Genomic DNA, 22,562 nt, shown 5'->3' with positions numbered 1-22,562 from the left:
ATTGCAGCATTTTGTAATAATGCTCTTGAATGTGAATCTTTGTTAGTGCTCCTGTTTAAAGCAATAAGTAGAATACGTACATGGAAAAATTTGTTTATGAGTTTTCTAAAGAGCTTAAATTTCCTTTTCATTCCATGTGTAGGAGTTGGGGTAGAGGTTGTTTCTTGGAGCAGGAAAATCTAAATTGCTGTCATGTGCTAGCCATCAGGAAGGGTGCGTATTAGTAGACATTTTTACAGTACTAGGCCATCTTGTTGGTATATGTATAGGATTGTTATCCTGAACTTCAGTTTTAATTTACAATGATAATATAAGTTCAAGGAAAAAAAAACAGAGAAATCTACTCTGTTCAAAAATAGTACAACTTTTGAGTTGCAGGAACAGTATTATAAAATCTGTTTTCGTGGGGCGACAGAAGACGGGATGTCTGAGTGGTTTTTTCTTTCTCTCAAGCAGTTTCATTCCAGTCGGCAGTGTAATTGGAATGCAGCTCTAATCTGGAGGAGGAAGGGGAATTTTTGGCAAGAAGATACTGAACAGTTGGGAGTTTTACTCAGATTAAGCATAGACAGCCATTCATTATGAGTACAACTCAGTAAGAACAGCAATAGCATTCTGTTTCTACAGCTGGGATTTACTCTGATATTACTACATGGTGTGTTGCATATAGATAACTCCTATCCAACCATAAAAAAAATATTGATTTAAACAGTAATATTTACTGCATCTGCACTTCTGCAAATGGTTTTCTCCAGTCACTGCCTCAAATCAAATATACTAAAGGAGATTTTTCAAAATTTAAAGTCCTTTCTTGAGAAAACAACAAAAAAAAGGGCATTGATGGGGAACTTGGGTGGCTTAGTCGGTTAAGCGTCCGACTTCGGCTCAGGTCATGATCTCATGGTTTGTGGGTTCGATCCCCATGTCGGGCTCTGTGCTGACAGTTCAGGGCCTGGAGCCTGCTTGGGGTTCTGTGTCCCCCTCTCTCTCTGCTCCTCCCCCACTCAGGCTCTGTCTTTCAAAAATGAGTAAATGATGGGGTGTCTGGGTGGCTCAGTCGGTTGAGCGTCCGACTTCGGCTCAGGTCATGATCTCGCGATCTGTGAGTTCGAGCCCCGCGTCGGGCTCTGTGCTGACAACTCAGAGCCTGGAGCCTGCTTCGGATTCTGTGTCTCCCTCTCTCTCTGCCCCTCCTATGCTCATGCTCTGTCTCTCTCTCTCTGTCAAAAATAAATAAACATTAAAAATAAGTAAATGTTAAAGGAGGGGGGCGGGCATTGGTGGCACGATATAGGAATTATATCTGACCTGCAAGCTCTGAGAGCAGAGTACTAGGTCTTACTTATCTTTGTATCTGCAGAATCTATCATAGCACTTGGCACAAAGTTGGTGCTTAGGAAATATTGAAAGAGTGAATGATATAGGAAGTGCTACCTTCTTATTAAGCATCTCAAGATGATCACATCTGCTTCCCTGTGAAATAGGACCAGGACACCAACAAGGCTCATCTTAGTTTATTTTGAACACCTCCTCTACTGATTTAAAACCATTTATCTGCAGAAGAGGTGAGCAGAATAGAACAGGCTAGGTTTTAGGTGTGTAGTCTTAAGAATGAGGAATGCTTTGAAGGAATTTGAGAAGGGTAATAACGTGATCAAAGTAGTCTAGTGAAATTAATCTAGTGCAAATCTACAGATTGAGTGAGACCTGGTCCCCAGTGGATTCTGGAGTAACGGTACTATGCTTAATAATGCCACATTTGTAGTTAGCATTAATCAAAATTAATACATGACTGCTAAATATCTGGAGTCCAGTATAATGTTTTTAGTACAGAAATCAGTGAAAATTCATTGAACTATATAGTTAAGATTTCTTCACTTTCCTATATGTATTACTTCAATGGAAAGCTTACTAAACATTGAGAGATACTGAAATATTGATAACTGTCTAGGAGAAAGTCTGTACTCCTTAGCCTTTGTTCCAGGCCTTCCCAGCTTATAAGTTGTCTCTCTTGCTAGTCCCTTCCTGTAACTTAGTCTAGCATTTCTCAACATTATTTTTATCTCTCTTCCTGTAATGATTGTTTAGAAAACAAAAATAAGATTTCCTTCGTAGTGGTACCCCTCCCTCCCTAGCTGCAGGATTCCCAGTCTTGGCTCAACTTACTATAGTTTATGCTTCACAATAGGATAGGTTTACAAATACAAATTCATATCAATATAATTATGAAATTATGTTACAAACATAAAATTACATTATAATATTGTATGTACATTTCCCAGGAGATTCTGATACATACCTCCTTGGTTGAGATTTTGTTATGGTGACAGAGAGGAGTCTGTCTTGTTGAAATTCACCAAGTCATTGAGCATTTACTGAGCTCTCATAATTGGTACTGAAGATGGAAAGAGCAATAGGCTGTGGTTCTAGTACGCAGAATACATTCCCAAGAAAAAGAACAGTACAGAAAAGGCTTCTAGCTGTGAAAATTATTTATTTATGCAAATAGCTAAAATTACCAAATCTCAAATCATGTTTAACAGTCTCTCTTTTAAAACTTGCAAATGAGAGTTTTTGCTTTTAGAGTATAAAAACAGTTGAAGCAAAAACTGGCTGATGCTTTTGAGGTCTAGTGTTAAAGTTAGCAATCTGACCAATCTTGATATTTATGTTTTAAGTTAATCTTGTTTCTTCTGGAACCCTGGTACTGGCTTCCTAGTCTCTGGATTACTAAAATTCAATTTATCTTTAACTTTGAATCTGACTTTAAAGTTATTCTTTCGTGGGGTGCCTGGGTGGCTTAGTCGGTTAAGCATCTGACTCTTGGTTTCCTCTCAGGTCATGATCTCACTGGTTGTGAAATCGAGCCCCGTGTCTGACTCTGTGCTGACAGCGGGAGACCTGCTTGGGATTCTCTTTCTCCCTTTGCTTCTCTCCCTCGTGCACTCTCACTCTTTCTCAAATAAGTAAACTTTAAAAAAAAAAAAAAAAAGGTTTATTTTTTATTTTTTGAATGTTTATTAAAAAAATTTTTTTTTAACATTTATTTATCATTGAGAGACAGACACAGAGCATGAGCAGGGAAGGGGTAGAGAGAGGGGGAGACACAGAATCTGAAGTAGGCTCCAGGCTCTGAGCTATCAGCACGGAGCCCGACGCTGGGCTTGAACTCAGGATCTGTGAGATCATGACCTGAGCCGAAGTCAGTCGCCTAACCAGCTGAGCCACCCAGGTGCCCCTAATGTTTATTTATTTTTGAAGGAGAGACAGAGCGTGAGCAGGGGAAGGGCAGAGAGAGAGGGAGACACAGAATCCAAAGCAGGTTCCAGGCTCTGAGCTGTCAGCACAGAGCCTGATGCGGAGCTTGAACTCACGAACTGTGAGATCATGACCTCAGCCGAAGTTGGTTGCTGAACCGACTGAGCCACCCAGGTGTGCCCTGTGCCAAAAAAAAAAAAAAAAAAAAAAAAGTTAAAAAAAAATTATATTTTGTATTTTTCAGTTGACCTTTGAAACTTATATTAACAATATCTTAATGATTTTTAAAAGAAAATTTGTCAAATATGATCTGACTACTTTGTTTTAAATAAAAGGAAACGATAAAAATAAAATTTCACAAGTTAAAATTATGATTACTTGAGGATTAATTTATCTGTCACATAAAAAGTCCTCCTTTCAATGAAATTTTAGATTATTTTAGAGTCTGTTTCATTCATCCAGTAAATTTATTGAGCACCCATCAAATAACTGGTGCAATGTGTGCTTGTGCGCCACTGAGGCAGACCTGATTTATGCTGTATGGTGTTTACCACACCCATAGTCACAAGTGGTATTCTAAACTTAAGCATTTATAATGAAGTGTGAGGAGTGCATGTTATAACTGGGGGATTCTGTGAAAATACAAATGGGTGGAGGGTTGAGAGGAATATGTTCTAAAAGGTTTCCTTTCCCTTTTGAGATGATTAGGTGAAGAAGCCTGGGAAAAATGTTTCGGGCAGAGGGAATGGCATATGACTCTCTGGGTGAGGGATGGAGTTTGTTTGAGAAAGTGAAAGTTTAGTGTGGTTGGATCTTGGACTTAGGTTAGAGAGGAGGGGTGGTAATGAAAGATAAGATCAGAGAGGTAAGCAGGAGCCAGGGCCTGAAGGGCGTTGTTAACCAATATAAAGTTTGGGCCCAAGAACCTTGGGACTGTTTTGAAGATGGAGGTCAGCTACCTCCAGAGTGGTAGGTTGGGTGTGATATCCAGAGCACAGATGGAAGGATAGTTTTGAGGAATTTTTGAAGGGTATTTTGGAATGTTATTAGGAGGATGGGACATGTATGAAAGGCCTTAATTGTATTTTTAAAATTTGGGTCCATTGCAAAGAACTGGTGGAGGCTTGAGGCAGGGGACTGATTGGGAGGCTGGTTTTAGTGGCCTAGACTAGTTGATGGTGGCCTGGACAAGGGTGGTGGCACTGGTAATAGAAGTGGGCAGATGAAGGATATTTCAGAGGTGGAATTGATTAGAATTGGTATCTGCCAGGAGGTGGGGAGAGGGAGGAGTAGTGAAGGTTGCTATGGAGGTTTCTGACTGGAGCAGTGGAGTTAAAAGCAAGGATGTTTATTGAAAGAAAGTAAACCGGAAGAGCAGTTTTTGGGGAGGGAGAGATGGTGATTTTATTTTGGGGGCATATTTAATTTGTGTGGACCTGAAGTTCAGGAGAGAGTTAAGTTTGGGTCTTAATATTTAGGTGTCACTAAAATGGTAAAGGTCAGGGAGAATGCATGAAATGTGGCTCTTCAAATTTATTTATATTTTTTATTAAAATTTTTTAATGTTTATTTTTGAGGGAGCATGAGTGGGGGAGGGGCAGGCAGGCAGGGAGGGAGACAGAATCCAAAGCAGGGTCCAGGCTCAGAGCCTGACACAGGGCTCGAACTCATGGACCATGAGATCGTGACCTGAGCTGAAGTTGGACGTCCAACCAACTGAACCGCACAGGTGCCCCTTCAAATTTATTTTTTAGAGAGCAGAAAGAGCTTTGTTAGTCTGTTAAGCTACGAATTTTCTACTAGGAAAAATGTGGGTTCTTCCCCCAGAAAAATACACATACATATAACAGTTTACATATAATTCCAAGGTTTGCAGAGATGGGCATCTGTGCTTCTCAGGTTATAGAGTAGAAGAGGATCCAGGGCAAAAATCCCGAAGAACCTCAACTTCCGTGGATGGAATATAGGAAAACGATCTGGCAAAGAGGATTTAGAATGTATTTTATGCCTGGTATAAAACCAGGTGAAATGTGGTGTTAAACAGAAACCAAAAGAAAAGCGGGGTTCCAGAAGAGGGAGTGATGGCAAATCTCCTCAGGTGTCAAGTGTGATAAAGAATGAAAGTTGTCCATTGGATGGATTTAGTAATTAATGTCCCCTGGGCTTTGGAGAAGCCACGTAGTGGCAATGGTGACAGAGGAAGCCAGATTGTTAATGAATTGAGGCATTAGTGGGAAGTGAAGAAGTTGAGTCAGTCTAAATTTACTTTGTAGAGAGTTTTTATCATGAATGGGTGTTGCACTTTGTCAAATGCTTTTTCTGCATCTATTGAGATGATCGTATGGTTTTAATCCTTTCTCTTGTTAATGTGATTGATCACATTGACTGATTTGTGAATATTGAACTGCCCCTTGCATCCCTGGAATAAATCCCACCTGATTGTGGTGAATGATTTTTTTTTAATGTATTGTTGGGTTGGGTTTGAATATTTTGTTGAGGAGTTTTGCATCTATATTCATCAGAGATACTGCCCTATAGTGTTGTTATTCCTTTTTTTTTAATTTTTAATTTTTATAGTGTCTTTATCTGGTTTTGGTTTTAAGATAATGCCAGCCTAATAGAATGAATTTGGAAGCTTTTCTTCTTCTGTTTTTTAGAGTAGTTTGAAAAGAATAGGTATTAACTCTTCTTTAAATGTCTGGAATTCACAGTGAAACCTGGACTTCTGTTTGTTGGGAACTTTTTGATTATTGATTCAATTTTGTTAGTACTTCATCTGTTGAGATATCTATTTCTTCCTGAGTCAGATTTGGAGTTTCTTTGTTTCTAGGAATTTATCTATTTCTTCTAGGTTGTCCAATTTGTTGGCATAAAATTTTTCCATAATATTCTCTTAGAATCCTTTGTATTTCTGTGGCATTCATTGCTATTTCTCCTCCATCATTTCTGATTCTATTTATTTGAGTCCTCTCTCTTTCTTTTTTTTTTTTAATGTTTATATATTTTTTTTTTTTAATTTTTTTTTTCAACATTTTTTATTTATTTTTGGGACAGAGAGAGACAGAGCATGAACGGGGGAGGGTCAGAGAGAGAGGGAGACACAGAATCGGAAACAGGCTCCAGGCTCCGAGCCATCAGCCCAGAGCCTGACGCGGGGCTCGAACTCACAGACCGCGAGATCGTGACCTGGCTGAAGTCGGACGCCTAACCGACTGCGCCACCCAGGCGCCCCTAATGTTTATATATTTTTGAGACAGAGAAACAGAGCATGAACGGGGGAGGGGCAGAGAGCGAGGGAGACACAGAATCTGAAACAGGCTTCAGGCTCCGAGCTGTCTTCACAGAGTCCGACGCGGGGCTCGAACCCATGGACCGTTATGATCATGACCTGAGCCGAAGTCGGACACTTAACCGACTGAGCCACCCAGGTGCCCCGAGTCCTCTCTCTTTCTTGATGAATCTGGTTAAAGTTTTATCCAGATAAAATAAAGTACTGTTTGTTTTTGTTTTTCAAAGAACCAGCTACCGGTTTCATTGATCTTTTCTATTGTTTTTTTTTCAGTCTCTTTTTCATTGATTTCTGCTTTAAACTTTATTATTTCCTTTCTACAGACTTTGGGCTTTGTTCTTTTTGTAGCTCCTTTACATATAAAGTTAGGTTGTTTACTTTTCTTGTTTCTTTTGGTAAGCCTGTTTTGCTATAAACTTCCCTCTTAGAACAGCTTTTGCTGCATCTCAAAGATTTTGGACCATTGCGTTTTCACTTTTATTTGTCTCCATATATTTTTTTATTTCCTCTTTGATTTCTGGATTGACCCATTCATCGTTTAGTAGCATGTTACTTAGCCTCCCTATGTTTGTGTTCTTTCCAGATTATTTCTTGTGATTGATGTCTATTGCTGTGGTAGGAAAAATGCATATGATTTCAGTCATTTTGAATTTATTGAGACTTGTTTTGTGGCCTAACCTCTGGTCTATCCTGGAGAAAGTTCCATGTGCACTTGAAAAGAATGTGTATTTTGTTGTTTTTGGATGGAATGTTCTGTGTATATTTGTTAGGTCCGTCTGGTCCTGAGGCGGGGGTGGGAGAAGTTAAGAGCTTTTCCTCTAAGCTCAGGAATAAGACAAGGGTGTCCACTTTTACCACTTCTACTCAAAATAGTACTGGAAGTCCTAGCTGCTGCAATCAGACAAGAAAAAGAAATAAAAGGCATCCAAATTTGTAAGGAAAAAGTAAAACCTTGACTTTGACTATTTGTAGATACCATGATAGCTATATATATAAAACCCTAGAGACTCCACCAAAAAACTAGAACTAATAAATGAATTCAGTGAAGTTGTAGGATACAAAATCAATATACAGAAATCTGTTGGGTTTTTATAATTTTGTTTTACTGTTTATTTACTTTTGAGGAGGCGCGGAATGCGTGTGAGCAGGGGAGGGGCAGAGAAAGAGGGAGACAGAAGATCCAAAGTGGGCTCTGTGCTGACAGCAGAGAGCCTGATTCTGGGCTTGAACTCATGAACCTGCGAAATCATGACCTGAGTGAAAGTTGGATGCTTAATTGACTGAGCGACCCGGGCGCCCCTTAAGTAGTTACATTGAAGGAGAAGTAGGATGGTGTCTGGAGAGTATGTTTAAATGCTGATGAGGCCATAAGTAGAGGAGACGGGAGAACAGGTCCCTGAGAAAGTGGTGATTTGCATATAAGATCTAGAACACAGGGGGAAGGACAGTGTGAGACAGGACGGTGGATATTATAAGCAGAAGGAAGACAAAACGAATGAGTATCAAAACATAACTTTGTAGGGTTAGCAATAAGAAGTTGGAGAATTCGCATATATTTTTGGTTTCTCTAAAGCAGGATGTGAAATCAGTTCACTTCTGGAATCATAGGACGGTGGGTTTTTTTTTAATTTTTTTTTTAACGTTTTTTATTTATTTTTGAGACAGAGAGAGACAGAGCATGAACGGGGGAGGGGCAGAGAGGGAGACACAGAATCGGAAGCAGGCTCCAGGCTCTGAGCCATCAGCCCAGAGCCCGATGCGAGGCTCGAACTCACGGACCGCGAGATTGTGACCTGAGCCCAAGTCGGCCGCTTAACCGACTGAGCCACCCAGGCACCCCCGGACGGTGGTTTTAAAAAAAAGTCATTACCTCAGCAGTACTGAAGATTAGAATTTGGATTCATATATGTGTTGTAAATGTATTGATCCTGAGTATTCTGTACGGTTTATGTGGTGATAATGAAGATTAGAGAGAAGTTCTTCTAAATCCAATTAGTGATTTGGTACTCTCAGTTACGGCTCTTAGTTTTCATATTTGAGTTTTTATGTTTTTAAAAATAAAACTGTTTCTAAGACAGGGCCTAAATGACTCTGGGTACTAAATCACTATCTTGTACTTACTTAATAATTTTACTCATTTACCAATGGCATCTCTCTTTTTTTTTTTTTTTAAGTTACTTATTTTGAGAGAGAGAGAGAGAGAGAGAGAATTGGGAGGGGCAGAGAGAGAGAATCTCAAGCAGGCTCTGCTTGACAGTGCAGAGCCAGATGCAGAGCTTGAACTCATGAACCATTAGATCATGACCTGAGCTGGAATCAAAAGTCAAATGCTTAAACCAACCACTAAACCACCCAGGTGCCCGGCATCTGTCTTTAAAATAATTTTTATTTAACTTTTTTTAAAAGTTTATTTATTTTGAGAGAGAGAGAGAGAGAACGAGAGCACATGCAAGCAGGGGAGGGGCAGAGAGCGAGGGAGAAAGAATCCCAAGCTGACTCCGTGCTGTCAGCACAGAGCCCATGAACCATGAGATCATAACCTGAGCCGAGATCAAGAGTTGGAGGCTTAACAAACTGAGCCACCCAGGCTCCCCTTTATTTGAACTTTTAGAGTGATTAGTTATATATAGACTTATTCCCAAGGTTTGTTATGTTAAATAACACTAAACTTCCAGACCATTTCAACCGAGTAGAAGTGGGTAGAAATTAACCAAATATTACATGTATAGATATTTTATAAGTTATAAACCATACAGAAATCGATGTTTTCCCTTCAATTTTAACAAGTTTGAATTAAACAAGTTAATTTTATAACTCTATATAAGCAATAATTTTTTAAAGTGACATGTAACCACAAACTATAAAATTCACCCCTTTAGAATGTGCAGTTCAATGGTTTTAAAATTTTTTTTTAATGTTTATTTATTATCTTGAGAGAGACAGAGAAACACAGAGTGCAAGCAGGGGAGGGGCAGAGAGAGAGAGAGACAGAGAATCCGAATCCAGGCTCTGAGCTGTCAGTACAGGGCCAGACGCAGGGCTCGAACCCATGGACCACGAGATCACCTGAACCGGAGCCACCCAGGCACCTCCAATTCAGTGGTTTTAATATATTCGTAAGGTTGTGCATCCATCACCTTACGAGTAATAATTTCATGCAGGGTAATCCAGAGAATGTGGCTTTGGGATATCTACTCAGTGTATTAACTTTTAATTTTTGGTAGATACAGTAATCTGTCTTGTCATTGAGTGATGATTTAGAAGAAGGTAATTTATCTCTCCTATAAAATTTCTGTGGAGTTAGGTGGAGACTAAATAACAATGTTATTTTTAAAAAAATCTCATCTATATCAAGAAAGCTTTATTTTATTTATGATCTTCAGTATAAAATTATTTCATTAAAAAATGTATATGTCAACCTGAGTTTGCTTATTTTTTTCTTGGAACTATTTTCCCCTTTTCACTGAGCTGCTCTGAGATAAATCTTAATGGAAGATTGATTGGAAGTTGGTCCTTATTAGAATACCAGATTTATAAATTTTCTGGCTGTCAGCTGTTATGAGTGATCATTGCTAAAGTTGGAACCACTGGTTCAGCTGTCTTTTGCTAGTCTTTAATAAAAGCTTGTGATCATATTTCAAACCTTGCTATAATGTTTATCATTCACTGGTACTTTCAGTGTTTTAAAATGAACGTTTTGACAGTGCAGTCTTACCATTTTAATTCTTTCCATGTATTTTTTGTTTCCTTTACAGTACTCTGTGCAAAAAACTTGGTGAAAAAGGATTTTTTCCGTAAGTAAATTAACTTTAAATCTTGTATGTTGTGTGTAGACTTTTTGGATAACTTTTCAGAATTGTCTGGCTTTAGTGATTTCTCTATTCAGAAATATACTTCATACTATTTTATGAATGCTTTGGTTTGGACCCTTTTGGCAGTACTTTTTTTTTTTAAGAGGACTTTGTGCTTTTTAGCCGTTCTTCCTTTCCTTTTATCCACCCCTCTCACATATTTGTGTGAAATGTATATGTGTATAGGTGTGTATATGAGACATGTGTAAAGAATATCGAGGGTGTGCATACTACTAGGTTTCTAGAAAGGGTGGAGGTTATTTTGTAAACACTTTTTCTTTTCTAACATTTTATAGGAAATTTTATTCAGGCATTCACCATACCTTGGAAAGGAGAGAAGTTATTCAGCCTGCTTAGAATTTCCAGAGTGTAGGAAAGAAATCTCTGCCACATTCAGTCATAGATGCTCTTATGTCTCGGCCTCTAAAGCAGACATTTGGTTCCCCTATTTGCAGTCTCTTTGCCAATAAGTTGTCAAATTTTTTTGTGGCTTTATTTAGGATTAAGTTTTGTGAAGGAGGATTGGGAAGAACCCCTCACGTGTGTTTAAAATCTTTACCCTGTAATCTCATACTTCACAATAGCTTTAAGGTATTGAGTAAAAAAAATAAAATAAACATATATAAATAAGTAATTGAGTCAAAATGATATAATTTTTAGTAAAGAACTCGAAGCCAACAAAGTATTATGTGTAATATATTTGAAGTTATAAATTGAGAAGATTCATTAGATTTTCATTTTTTATTTTATTTAAAATTTTTATTTTAGAGAGAGCATGTGCACACTCACAAGCAGGAGAGAGGGGCAGAAAGAGAGAGAGAGAGAATCTTAAGCAGGCTCCACACTCAGTGTGGAGTGATCCCATGACCCTGAGATCATGACCTGAGCCAAAATCAAGTGTCGGACACTTAACCGAATGAGCCACCCAGGTGCCCCAAGAAGATTCATTACATTTTAAAATTCAAGTTCTACCAGCCCCCAGAAACTAGGTGTGAGTGCTAATTTAATACGATATTTCTTAATTTTCAGGGGTTTCATTAAAAGAAATAGTAAGCTCTTGATGCATTTTGAAATCATACTTCATTCATCTCACTTGAAATTTTCTTCTAAGATATCTAGAGTAGAACCAGAATTAAAGCTTATAAAATAACATAAAACTGTATAATTAGAAATTTTTCTGGTTTCTGTGCTTATATGGGAAAGCAGTTAAATAGGATGCTGTGGGACATAGTAAAGAAAGTTTTAAGCAGTCTCCAATATGTGTACCAGGTGCTGTCTACCGTACTGCGTATCACAGCGGGAGAGGCCAGTGGCCTCTCTCCATGCTGCCACCAAATTCTGTCTTCACAGGCTTTTTCTGAACTACCTACTTCATCCCTGTCACTAATAACCAGTGTATACTCTTTTTTTTTTTTTTTTAACCATTCTGAAGGTTGATTTGAGGTAGGATTAGTAGAACTGTGAAGTGGCAAATAGGATTGGGTAGGTAGGTGACAAGGAGAAAAGGGAGACGAGTGAGGCATGCACTCTTTTATAGCTCCTTCTGCATCCTCCAAGATGTCTGCTTTGGTTTTACAGATGAAATCTAACATTGTGTCTCCCAGCCTTCCTTCCCAAGTTCTTTTCTTTCCTCCAGAGTCCTAAGACACAGTTTCTCAAGTATAATACCCAGATCTACTTGTCTGAGTTTTCCTAGGAAATCTAGAAGAATCTTACTTTGATTTTTGGTAAACCTTGGAGAGCCAGTTAATATCAGTTATACGATCTTTATCTGCCCTTACGTTGTAGGTGGGAAAAAAAGTAAGAAAGGACTCTTTCTCTCTTTCGTTAGTGTAGGCAGTAAAAATTGATAAAAGTTTTCTTAAGAGTTGTGAGTTTGCTTCTAGGGATAGGGAAATTAGGGGAAACTCTATGATTATCTTGAAAACCTAGAATGGAAGAAACATTTGATGGCTCTGGAAAGGGAAATCGGAAAGCCAATCTTGAGGCCTTCAGAAGGTGCTCAGCCAGGGATGGGCTATCACCTGGGTTCACAGTGGGAATGGCCTCTGCTGACAAACTTAAGTTTGTCATTGATCTGTTTATAAGTTGAAGGTTGCCCACATTAATTCCAGAGAAAAAATTGTAGTACTTCCTAAATCTCTTCATGAAATTTGAGTGAGAGTGTGTTTATTGTCAGAATGCAGTTATCATTGATATCAAAAAGTAGTGTTTGCTTGTAATCCAGTTTAAATCATGTTGAATGAGAAAAGTAAACTTTAATATCAAGCATGACTATAGGCTGATGAAACATGTGTGTGTATATATTTAATTATAGGAAAAAATACACTGCCAAGTGCTGTCTTGTAATTTGTGTATTAGAGATAATACTCTTTATTCTGGGTATCTACCCTTGCTGAGAAAAAATTTGCTAACTTTTTGGAATTGTTTTCGAGCTTATTGGCTTTAAAAAATAAACTATTTCCCCCCTCCCCAAAATTTTAGAAGGAAAACTTTCTAAACGTATAAGAACATGGAAAAGTTTTATAGTGAATATCCACCATCTAGATTCTACCATTAACATGATCCTGTATCTGTCTTTATCCATTATCTGTTTCTTAAAGAATGTTTTCATTAGTATAATTTTCTTCTCTTTTATGCAACATTTGTTTGTTTATTTAAGTTTATTTATTTTGAAAAAGAGTGAGAAAGAGGACAAGTTGGGAGGGGCAAAGAAGGGGTGGGGGACAGAGGATCCGAAGCGGGTGGCACAGAGCCTGAGGTGGGGCTCAGACTCACGAACTGTGCCATCATGACCTGGGCCGAAGTCAGATGCTTAACTGACTGAGCCGCCCAGGTGCCCCTCTTTTATGTAACATTTAAATAAAAGATTTATGTGTAAGATACTGTGTTGAGTCACTATATTTAGGGGCCAAATTGAAGTCACTCAGAACCACGGTGATTGGTGAATGTTCTTTTTCTTCCCCCAATCAAAAATAAAGCTTTATTTTCTCCAGAAAGTAACACACTTTTAAGTTGAAATTTTTGTTTCATTGTTATTTGCAGCTCAAGTGCATTTGTATAGCGAGGAAGTCTTCAGCTTTAGCTATTTTTGTATGACTCAGAAATGATGGGGATGATTGAGAAATTTTTAAAAATACAGAAAATACCTTAGCCACTTGATATTTACCACTAGAAGCCTCACTAACTTCAGAAAACTTGATAGCTTTTGATCACATCACAGTAACTTGGCTCTCAAGGTAAATTTTTGTGGACTGATAGAAACAGGTAAGTTGAAATATAGGTACTTTTTGTTGTTAGGGCATAGAGCTTGTGTTTTGTATTATTTAACAGAAAAGAAACATAGGAGGTTGGGACTCAGAATTTCATAGTTAATTAAGGACTTGGAAACCATGCCTAGTGTGTTTATGTGGAAAAGTTGTTCCCCTTAGTCCTTAATTCTTTAAACATCTAAAAGGAAAGCTTGAAATGTGATTTTTGTTTTTGTTTACAAACATACATTTGTATGTTTGCTGAGATAGTAGAATCAAAAGAAAAAGAATAGATTCTTGAAAATACTTAATGTTATTGAAGGTAGTGGGAAAAATATTCTTCCATTAAACACTTTTAAAAACGGTAGGTATTACTGAAATAATATGAATAGCAGTAAACTTCAAGAATATAGTTAAATACATCAATACCCTAACTTCCAAGTATCTTCTTAAATACTTAACACTCTTAAAATTTGGTCCTCTCTTATTTGAAGTTGACAGATCACAGAATCATAGGATTGGGGAACTGACGATGTGATTTATGCCTGACCTCGAATCTTGGCACATACGTATCTTGACTTTAAAAAAAAAAATTAGCATAGATATCGAGGTGCAGAATTTCTCCAATTATCAACCCATACCAACATTTTGTTCTAGTATTTTCTTTGTTTAAAAAAATTTTTTTTTAAATGTTTATTATTGAGAGACAGAGAAACAGAGCATGAGCATGGGAGGGGCGGAGAGAGGGAGAGACACAGAATCTTAAGCAGGCTCCAGGCTCTGAGCTGTCAGCACAGAGTCCGACACGGGGCTCGAACTCACAAACCGCGAGATCGTGACCTGAACTGAAGTTGGGCGCTTAACCGATTGAGCCACCCAGGCGCCCCATTCTAGTATTTTCAACTGTCCATAGGAGATCTATGCTATCCCAAAATGTCATTTTTGTCTCCTTAACACTTTATTTAGTTCTACCTTCTAACTTTTTTTTTTCTCCAAAAGAACCACTGTTTTCATTGTTACTTAGGGCTGAAAACTATAGTGTCATCTTTGACCCTAGTTTCTTATAAACTTGTATTAGATCTTTCAGAGTAGTTTATTACTTCACTGTCCTTTGCCTTTTCCTGTGACTTCCCTAGTTCAGAGTCTGCTCATCTTACTGTTCGTTTATCCTACTGTGTGAAACTTATGACCGCTTCCTAGAGAGTCTCTGTACCAGTCTTCCCTTCTCCCAGTCCACCCTGAATACCGCTAATAGAAAAATATGACACCCTATTATCTACCTCAGTCACTTTCTGATTTCTAAGCCTCTCTTACCCACAGCATTTACTTTTAACATCGTAGCACAAATGATTTGGTTAGATTCCTCACAGCCCTTCAGATGCAGTCGTACCTTTCTTGTTGATCTTCCTGTTTGTCCTTTAAAGCCCAATGAGTCCCATCCCCCCCCCCCCCAAAAAAAAGCCTTGATTTACTGTTCAAACTCCCCAACAGTTCTGTTTTTCTGAACTCTTACTTGTACTCAACTGTTGAACTGCATGGTACGTGAGAGGTATACTATAGTATAGTAGTTGAGAGCATGAAATTGAGAACCAGATTTATGTGCATGGGTTTAAAATCTAAACTTCAGACCCTGGCTCTCTCACGTACTATCGTTTGTCCTTGGATTAGTTAATTAACCCCTTTGTGCCTCAGTTTCCTCATCAGTAGGGTAGAGACTATAGTAACATTTACCCCATTGGATTATTGTGAGGAATAAGAGATTTAATATATGTAAAGCATTTAGAATAGTGCCTGACATAGTGTTAAAAGTATTTTCTTTAGAATCTATACAAACATCTGTTTGTTCTCTGGTTTCCCTCTCCCCCAAGGCATTCTTAACGTTTTAAGGCAGGGTATTTAATTTTTTGATTCAGTTTTTCATCACTCATGGTAGTTATTCAGGAAAACTTTTTGGCTAATTTGATTTCTCTGTAGCCCATATTCTTGTGTGAAAACCTGTAAGAAGCTCTTTCTTTAAAAATGCTACTAAGGAGGACCTTGGGAAGGCCCTAAGAGAACCAGAACTGTTTTAATCTTCCTGGAGTCAAAGGGCTGGTAAAGATGTATAAACACTTCCCTATTATGAGGTAACCTCTAGGCTTTGGTAGTTTAAGAGAATGTTTTGAGATAGCAACAAGAAAAACGTAGCTTTTGGTATTTAATGTAGAATTAACTTTAATCTTCGTTCAAAATGGACCACTTTTCATTTATAGCTAAATGTTACGCTTTTTATAAAGAATGGAATAATCTTTTGTAGCAAATAGTAAGTTTTATGTAATTAATCTTCTATTTTCCATGTCACGTTATTCTTTAATTAAAAAAGAATTCTTCCCCTTTTTCCACAGGACTTCCTGATCCATTTGCTAAGGTGGTGGTTGATGGATCTGGGCAATGCCATTCTACAGATACTGTGAAGAATACACTTGATCCAAAGTGGAATCAGCATTATGACCTGTAGGTTTAAATGATTCATTTGAAATGAAACATAGAATCGATATTATTTGATATAGTATTTGAAAAGAATCACTGAAAATTATCAGAGTTTGATCTGTGGTATAATTTGGTCTTCACAGAGGGGCACAAAACCTAGTGGGAAGGTACTGTGACTTATTGATAGCTGGTTTTGGAAGATGAAATGCTCTTAGTAAGCCTATGGAGAATAAAACGTATATGCAGTATAGAGCAACCCCGTCCCATCTTCTTTCGGTTAAATAAAGGTATTAATTTACTTTAGGTCAATTATGAGTATAAAACCAGAAATCGTAATTGGAGTGCACTCATAGACATTCTTTGTGCTTTTATAGGGATGGTTTCCTTTTTTCAAATTTTAATCACAGTGCTATATGCACCATTCTAAAAATGTGCATAATACTGTAAGGCTTTTTTTTTTTTAATATTTATTTTTATTTTTGAGAGAGACAGAGGATAAAAACAGGGGAGGGGTAGAGAGAGAGGGAGACCCAGAATCCGAAGCAGGCTCCAGGCTCTGAGCTGTCAGTGCACAGCACAACGTGGGGCTCAAACCCACAAACAGTGGGATCATGAGGTGAGCCCAAGTCAGACGCTTAACCGACTAAGCCACTGGGGTGCCCCAATGTTGTAAGGCTTGTAATGGGAAACTGCAGTTTGCCGCCCCATCCTTATTCCTGATTCCCATTCTCAAGGTAACTAGAGTTACTTTGATTGTTTAGTCTGGTATTTTCTTCTCTTTCTAGATCTCATGCTTACTTTATACATCTCTCTGTATATGGGGTGGGGTGGGGGACGCAGAGATTTAGTATATGCATACTTTTAGGTATTATTTTTACATTTCTTACCATAGAAGAAGATTTAGCTTTTACAACTGATCTCTCTCATCCCTGTTCCTACAGCACCCACGTGGCCCTTCCTTTCTCCGAGCCCTCCATTTGAACCTTTTTGGTTAAATCACTGTTCTGTATTTACATTATGATCATGTAACTATTCATAACTGAGTCACATGGTGTGCAGTGATTACATTTCCTCTCTTGATAAATTTTGTTTTTCTGGAATTAACTATCTTATTTTGCCATTTGTTTAGTTTTCTAGCTGTCTCATTAATTCCTAGACTCTCCTACAGGACTGGACATTTCTGCATATATTCAACCGCATGAACTATTCTGTTGGCTTTGTTTCCTTGTTGGAGATCTCCCTCCTGAAACCTTTGGCCTCTTCCTCCATGCTGGTCTGGTGGTCTAAGCTGGTCTAGGACCTGCTGCACAACTGTCCAGGAACCTCCTTTATCATTATGTTGGGAATTTCCTTTGTCTCTTCTGGGTTCAGTGATTTCCCATTTTTTGTTATTTCCTGTTTCGATGAAGTCTTTCATGGTCATCTTGAGAAAGAGTACAAAGATAGGGAAAATTTCTTTGAGATCTTGTCTGAAAATGTACTTTGTCTTTCTCAATGGATAGTTTGATTATAACCTTCTAGTTAAGACACGCATTGCTCTCCAAATTGTGAATATACGCTCCATTGTTGTCTAGGTCTAGATCAGCACTTGAACAGAAATATAATGTGAGCCACAAATGGAAGCTTGTCTGTAATTTTAAATTTTGTAATAGCCACATTTTAAAAAGTTAATAGGGACACCTGGGTGGCCCATTTGGTTAAGTGTTCAACTCTTGATTTTGGCTCAGGTCATGATCTCACAGTTCATGAGTTCGAGCCCCATATCAGGCTCTGTGCTGACAGTGCAGAGCCTGCTTGGGATTCTCTCTCTCTCTCTCTCTCTCTCCCCCTCTCTCTGCCCCTCCCCCACTGTCTCTGTCTCTCTCTCTCTCAAAATAAATAAAAGTTAATAAAAAAGATTAAGCTTAATAAACATATTTAATTTAGTATAGCTGAAATATTCTCATTTCAACATGTAATCAAGATAAAATAATTATGGTCTTTTTTTCTTATAAATAAATGCATAGGTTAAAAAAATAAACATTTCTCAGCTAAGTCTGAGATTTTAGGGGTTTGTTTGCACTTACAGAGTGCCTCAATTTGGACTAGCCTTAAGTACTCAATAGCTCCATGAGACTGGTGACTGCCCTTTTGAGTAGTGCAGTTTCAGAGTATCATTAATGGCATCCTGATTTTGGTCTTTCTTGATTATTGTTTTCCACTGGAAGATTTCAGGGTATTCTCTTTATGCCGCGTAATAAATTTTTTGATGATGGTCTTGGTATATATGTTACATAGTGCTTGGTACTTATTGGGACCTTTTAATCTGGATAAACTCTTTTTAAAAAAATTAAAAAGTTTTTAATTCCAGGATAGTTTTTTTTTATTTTTAAATTAAAAAAATTATTTTTAATGTTTATTTATTTTTAAGAGAGAGAGAGAGAGAGAGAACAAGTGGGGGAGGGGCAGAGAGAGAGGGAGCCACAGAATCTGAAGCAGCCTTCAGGATCTGAGCTGTCAGCACAGGGCCCCACGCAGGGCTCGAACCCATGAACCGTGAGATCATGACCTGGGCTGAAGTTGGATGCTTAACCAACTGAGCTACCCAGGCGCCCCTAATTCCAGTATAGTTAACATACAGTGTTCTATTAGTTTCAGGTATACAGTACAGTGATTCAGCTTCCATTTATTACTCAGTGTTCATCAAGATAAATGTACTCTGGGGGCTCCTTGGTGGCTAAGTTGGTTGAGCAACTGACTTGATTTCAGCTTGGGTAATGATCCCCAGGGTCATGGAACTGAGCCCTGCGTTGGGCTCCACACTGAGCGTGGAGCCTGCTTGGGATTCTCCCTTGCTGTCTCTCCCTGTGCCCCTCTTCCTGCTCATGCTCTCTCTCAAAAAATAATAATAAATAAAAAATAAATGTACTTTTAATCCCCTTCACTTTTTTCACCTGTCCCCCCATCCACTTCCCCTCTGGTAATCATTTGTGTGTTATCTATAGTTAAGAGTTTGTTTTTTGGTTTGTGTCTCTCTCTCTTCTTTTTTTTTTTCCTTTGTTCGTTTGTTTTATTTCTTAAATTCCACATATGAGTAAAATCATTTGGTATTTGTCTTTCTCTGTCTTATTTTGTAACATTATACTCTCTAGAGCCATCCATGTTGTTGCAAATGGCAAGATTTCATTCTTTCTTATGGCTGGATAATATTCCATTCTTTATCCATTCATATCTTTATGGACACGGGCTGTTTCCATAATTTGGCTTTTGCAAATACTGCTGCAATAGACATGGGGGTGCATACATCCCTTGGATGTTTTCATATTCTTTGGGTAAATACCCAGTAGTGTGATTACTGGATTGTAGGGTAGTTCTATTTGTAACTTTTTGAAGATCCTTCATATTGTCTTCCACAGTGGCTGCACCACTTTGCACTCCCACCAACAGTGCATGAGGGTTCTTTTTACTCCATATCCTCACCAACACTTACTATTTCTTGAATTTTTGATTTTAGACATTCTGATAGGTGTTAGGTAATATCGCATTGTGGTTTTGATACATGTTTACTTGACGATGAGTGAGTTTTCATGTGTCTCTTGGCCATTTATAGATCTTTGGAGAAATGTCTGTTCATATCTTCTGCGCACTTTTATTTTTTAATTATTTTTAAAAAATATTTATTTATTTTTGAGAAAGTGAGAGAGAGCAAGCATTTGCGAGTGAGGGAAGGGCAGAAATAGAGGGAGACAGAGGATCCAAAGTGGGCTTCGTGCTGACAGCAGAACTCAAAAACCATGAGATCATAACCTGAGCTGAAGTCGAACGCTTAACCGACTGAGCCACCCAGGCATACCTCTTCTGTGCATTTTTAAATTGGATTGTTTGTGGGTTTTTTGATGTTGAGTTGTGTAAGTTCTTTATATTTTAGATACTAACCCTTTACTGGGTATGTCATGTGCAAGTATCTTCTCCCATTCAGTAGGTTGTCTTTTATTTTTGTCTGTTGTTTCCTTTTCTGTGCAGAAGCTTTTTATTTTGATGTAGTCCCGGTAGTTTATTTTTCTTTTGTTTCCCTTGTCATAGGAGACATGTCTAGAAAGATGTTGTTATGGCTGATGTCAGAGAAATAACTGTGCCTCTTCTGGATGCTGAAACTCTTTAGTTATGAGGAAATTTTGTCTTTTTTATTTGTTTTTTAAAGATTTTATTTTTAATCTCTGCACCCATCGTGGGGCTCAAATTCACAACCCCAAGATCAAGAGTCGCATGCTGCACTGACTGAGCTAGCCAGGTGCCCCTGTCTTTATTTATTATAGGTGATTTCTTCTCCATTTTCTATTTCCTTTCCTGGAACTCCTGTTACTTGGATGTTACCCCTTCTGAATTGATTATCATTTAGTTGTCCTATCTTTTTTCTCTCATATTGTATCTCCAGTGGAATAAAATATTTTTGTTTCAGTAAAAAATTAAAAACTATGATGAACTATCTGGGCTGTTTCCCCTACTTAGTTTTCCAACATTCCTTTTATTGTGATTTCTGCTCTCATATTTTTAGCTTGCAAGATCACTTTGCTTATTGACTATCTGTTTTTCGTAATTTTGTCTTATTTCTTGGATGCAAGAGAAGTGAGTTTTATTGCTTGTATTGCCTCTCTTTTGTCAAGGTTCCTTTTTTTTCTGTTAGTTTGATTTGGGTTTCTGTTTTTTTATATTTAAGGGGAGGCACTTCCATGTTGATTGGAAATTCTGTGCCCATGGGTAGAGGTAGTCCGCTTGCTAGGGTAATCAGGTATGGCTGTGACATATTCATTGCACAGAATTCTGCTGTTTCCTGCCCGGGGCTATATATTCTTGGATGCTAGTGTTCTTGGAGCTGAAGAGTTTAAGAATGCTAGGAGGTCTCTCTATTGACTGTAGTAACCTCTTCTTAGTATCCATGCTTTTATAATGGACTTTTACCTTCTCCCTTAGCTGTGCCTGGTGTCCCTGAGTAGAGAACTTTTCAGAGAGTAAAGCGTACATCTCCTGCTGGGTTGAGGATGACCTGGGTCAAGGAGGGGATTCAGGAGGGCTTTCCATTCCTTTTCAGTAATTTCACCAGTCCTTCTGTTTTAGCCCCACCGTCACTGTTAGAGTATCTTGGGCTAATAAGTCGGAAATATTTCAGGGATGGGGTGGCAGTAATAGTCTTGTTTCTTATCTGTTGTTCCCTGCAGGTGTAGGTGTCAGTTTTCTCCAGGTTGCTAATTCTGTTACTATATGTTTTCTATACCTCTACCATTTTGTCAGCATATCTCATGTTATAAACATGTTAACTGCCCTGATATCCTGACCTTTAAGTCTTTGGTCTTTTAAGCTTTTTGAGCTTTCTACTTCACTCTTCATCAATCTCAGTTTTTCTTCAAAATGTTCCACTTGCCTTACCTACAAAAATGAATTTTACATCTCCCATCAAACGTTTATGCCTGACACCTCATTACTTACTTCTAGACAATTAGTTCTAACCCACCCCCCTAGCAGAGTACCCAGCTCAGCCTAGACTCTGGACAGTTATTTAAATTTGACCTTCTAAACCACATGTGAACAAACATGTTTCTCCTAAAACATTGAGATACTGAGAGGCAGTTCAGAATAAGGCTTTTTTGTGTGCCCCTCAGTGCTATGGCTCAGTGACTCCAAGTTAGTAGGCAAATAAATAGGAACTAAAAAAGTAGGCAATAGAGAGAAGTGAGACTACCTGGCTTCCCACCCCCCAGCCCCCCACTTAGTTGTGTGATCATTAGCTCAGTGTTTAACCCCTCGTGTGTCAGTTTCCATTGGTGACAGCAACAATAATGCCTACTTTAGACGACTGATAGGAAGATGCAGTGAGATAACCCCTGCAAAGTGTTTAGACTAGTACCTCACAGGTAATCCTCAAATGTCAGACACTTTTAGTAAATATGTTAGGTCGCACCTTTTTTATTACTTTATTTGACCTGTGGTGATTTTGAAATCCCAGCTGTAATAAGCTACTGTCTGTGTAACTGACTCAGCTTTTGAGTTCTTAATCAGATTGTTTTAAGCCGTCTCTTTAAGCTTCAGTCACATTTAAATTCAGCCAGAGACCCAGGTATAACAGTGCATAAGATGTAGTCTCACAAGCTTTCAGCTAAGTGGTGTATAGACACAAGTGAATAGGAAATTATAAACAGTATGATAAGAATATGGGGAAGTATAGGTGCCCTGGAAATACACAGAACTTTTTTATATGAATTTAGGAGCTAAGGACAGCTTCCTAGAAAAGTGGCATTTAGGCTTAGACCTTATGTGGGAGTTAATTTGAAAAAAGAAACGGGGGATGGCTCTAAGCAAAAGTAGTCTGTGTGAAGACCCAGAGGTGAAAGAGAACATGACTCTGAAAACAGTTGGGAGGGGCAGCATTGGGGAGTTCACGTCAGGTAAGGGGAGTTCACGTCAGGTAAG

The 22,562-nt window shown here is 38.3% G+C and overlaps 1 protein-coding gene across 2 annotated transcripts in view; it reads left to right on the top strand.

The window, feature by feature from the left end:
• The window catches only part of SMURF2 (SMAD specific E3 ubiquitin protein ligase 2), a 116,931-nt gene that overhangs the window by 50,580 nt on the left and 43,789 nt on the right, over positions 1 to 22,562 (top strand). For both annotated transcript variants that reach the window (XM_042917257.1, XM_042917256.1), the window contains exons 2-3: positions 10,303 to 10,341; positions 16,034 to 16,142. In XM_042917257.1, coding sequence (XP_042773191.1) covers positions 10,303 to 10,341; positions 16,034 to 16,142 — 148 coding nt within the window. The remainder of the gene's footprint in view (positions 1 to 10,302; positions 10,342 to 16,033; positions 16,143 to 22,562) is intronic.

This window comes from Panthera leo, chromosome E1, assembly GCF_018350215.1.
Source record: "Panthera leo isolate Ple1 chromosome E1, P.leo_Ple1_pat1.1, whole genome shotgun sequence".
Classification (NCBI taxonomy): domain Eukaryota; kingdom Metazoa; phylum Chordata; class Mammalia; order Carnivora; family Felidae; genus Panthera; species Panthera leo.
The sequence above is the reverse complement of the archived record's forward strand: the minus strand, read 5'-3'. Positions and strand labels throughout refer to the sequence as shown.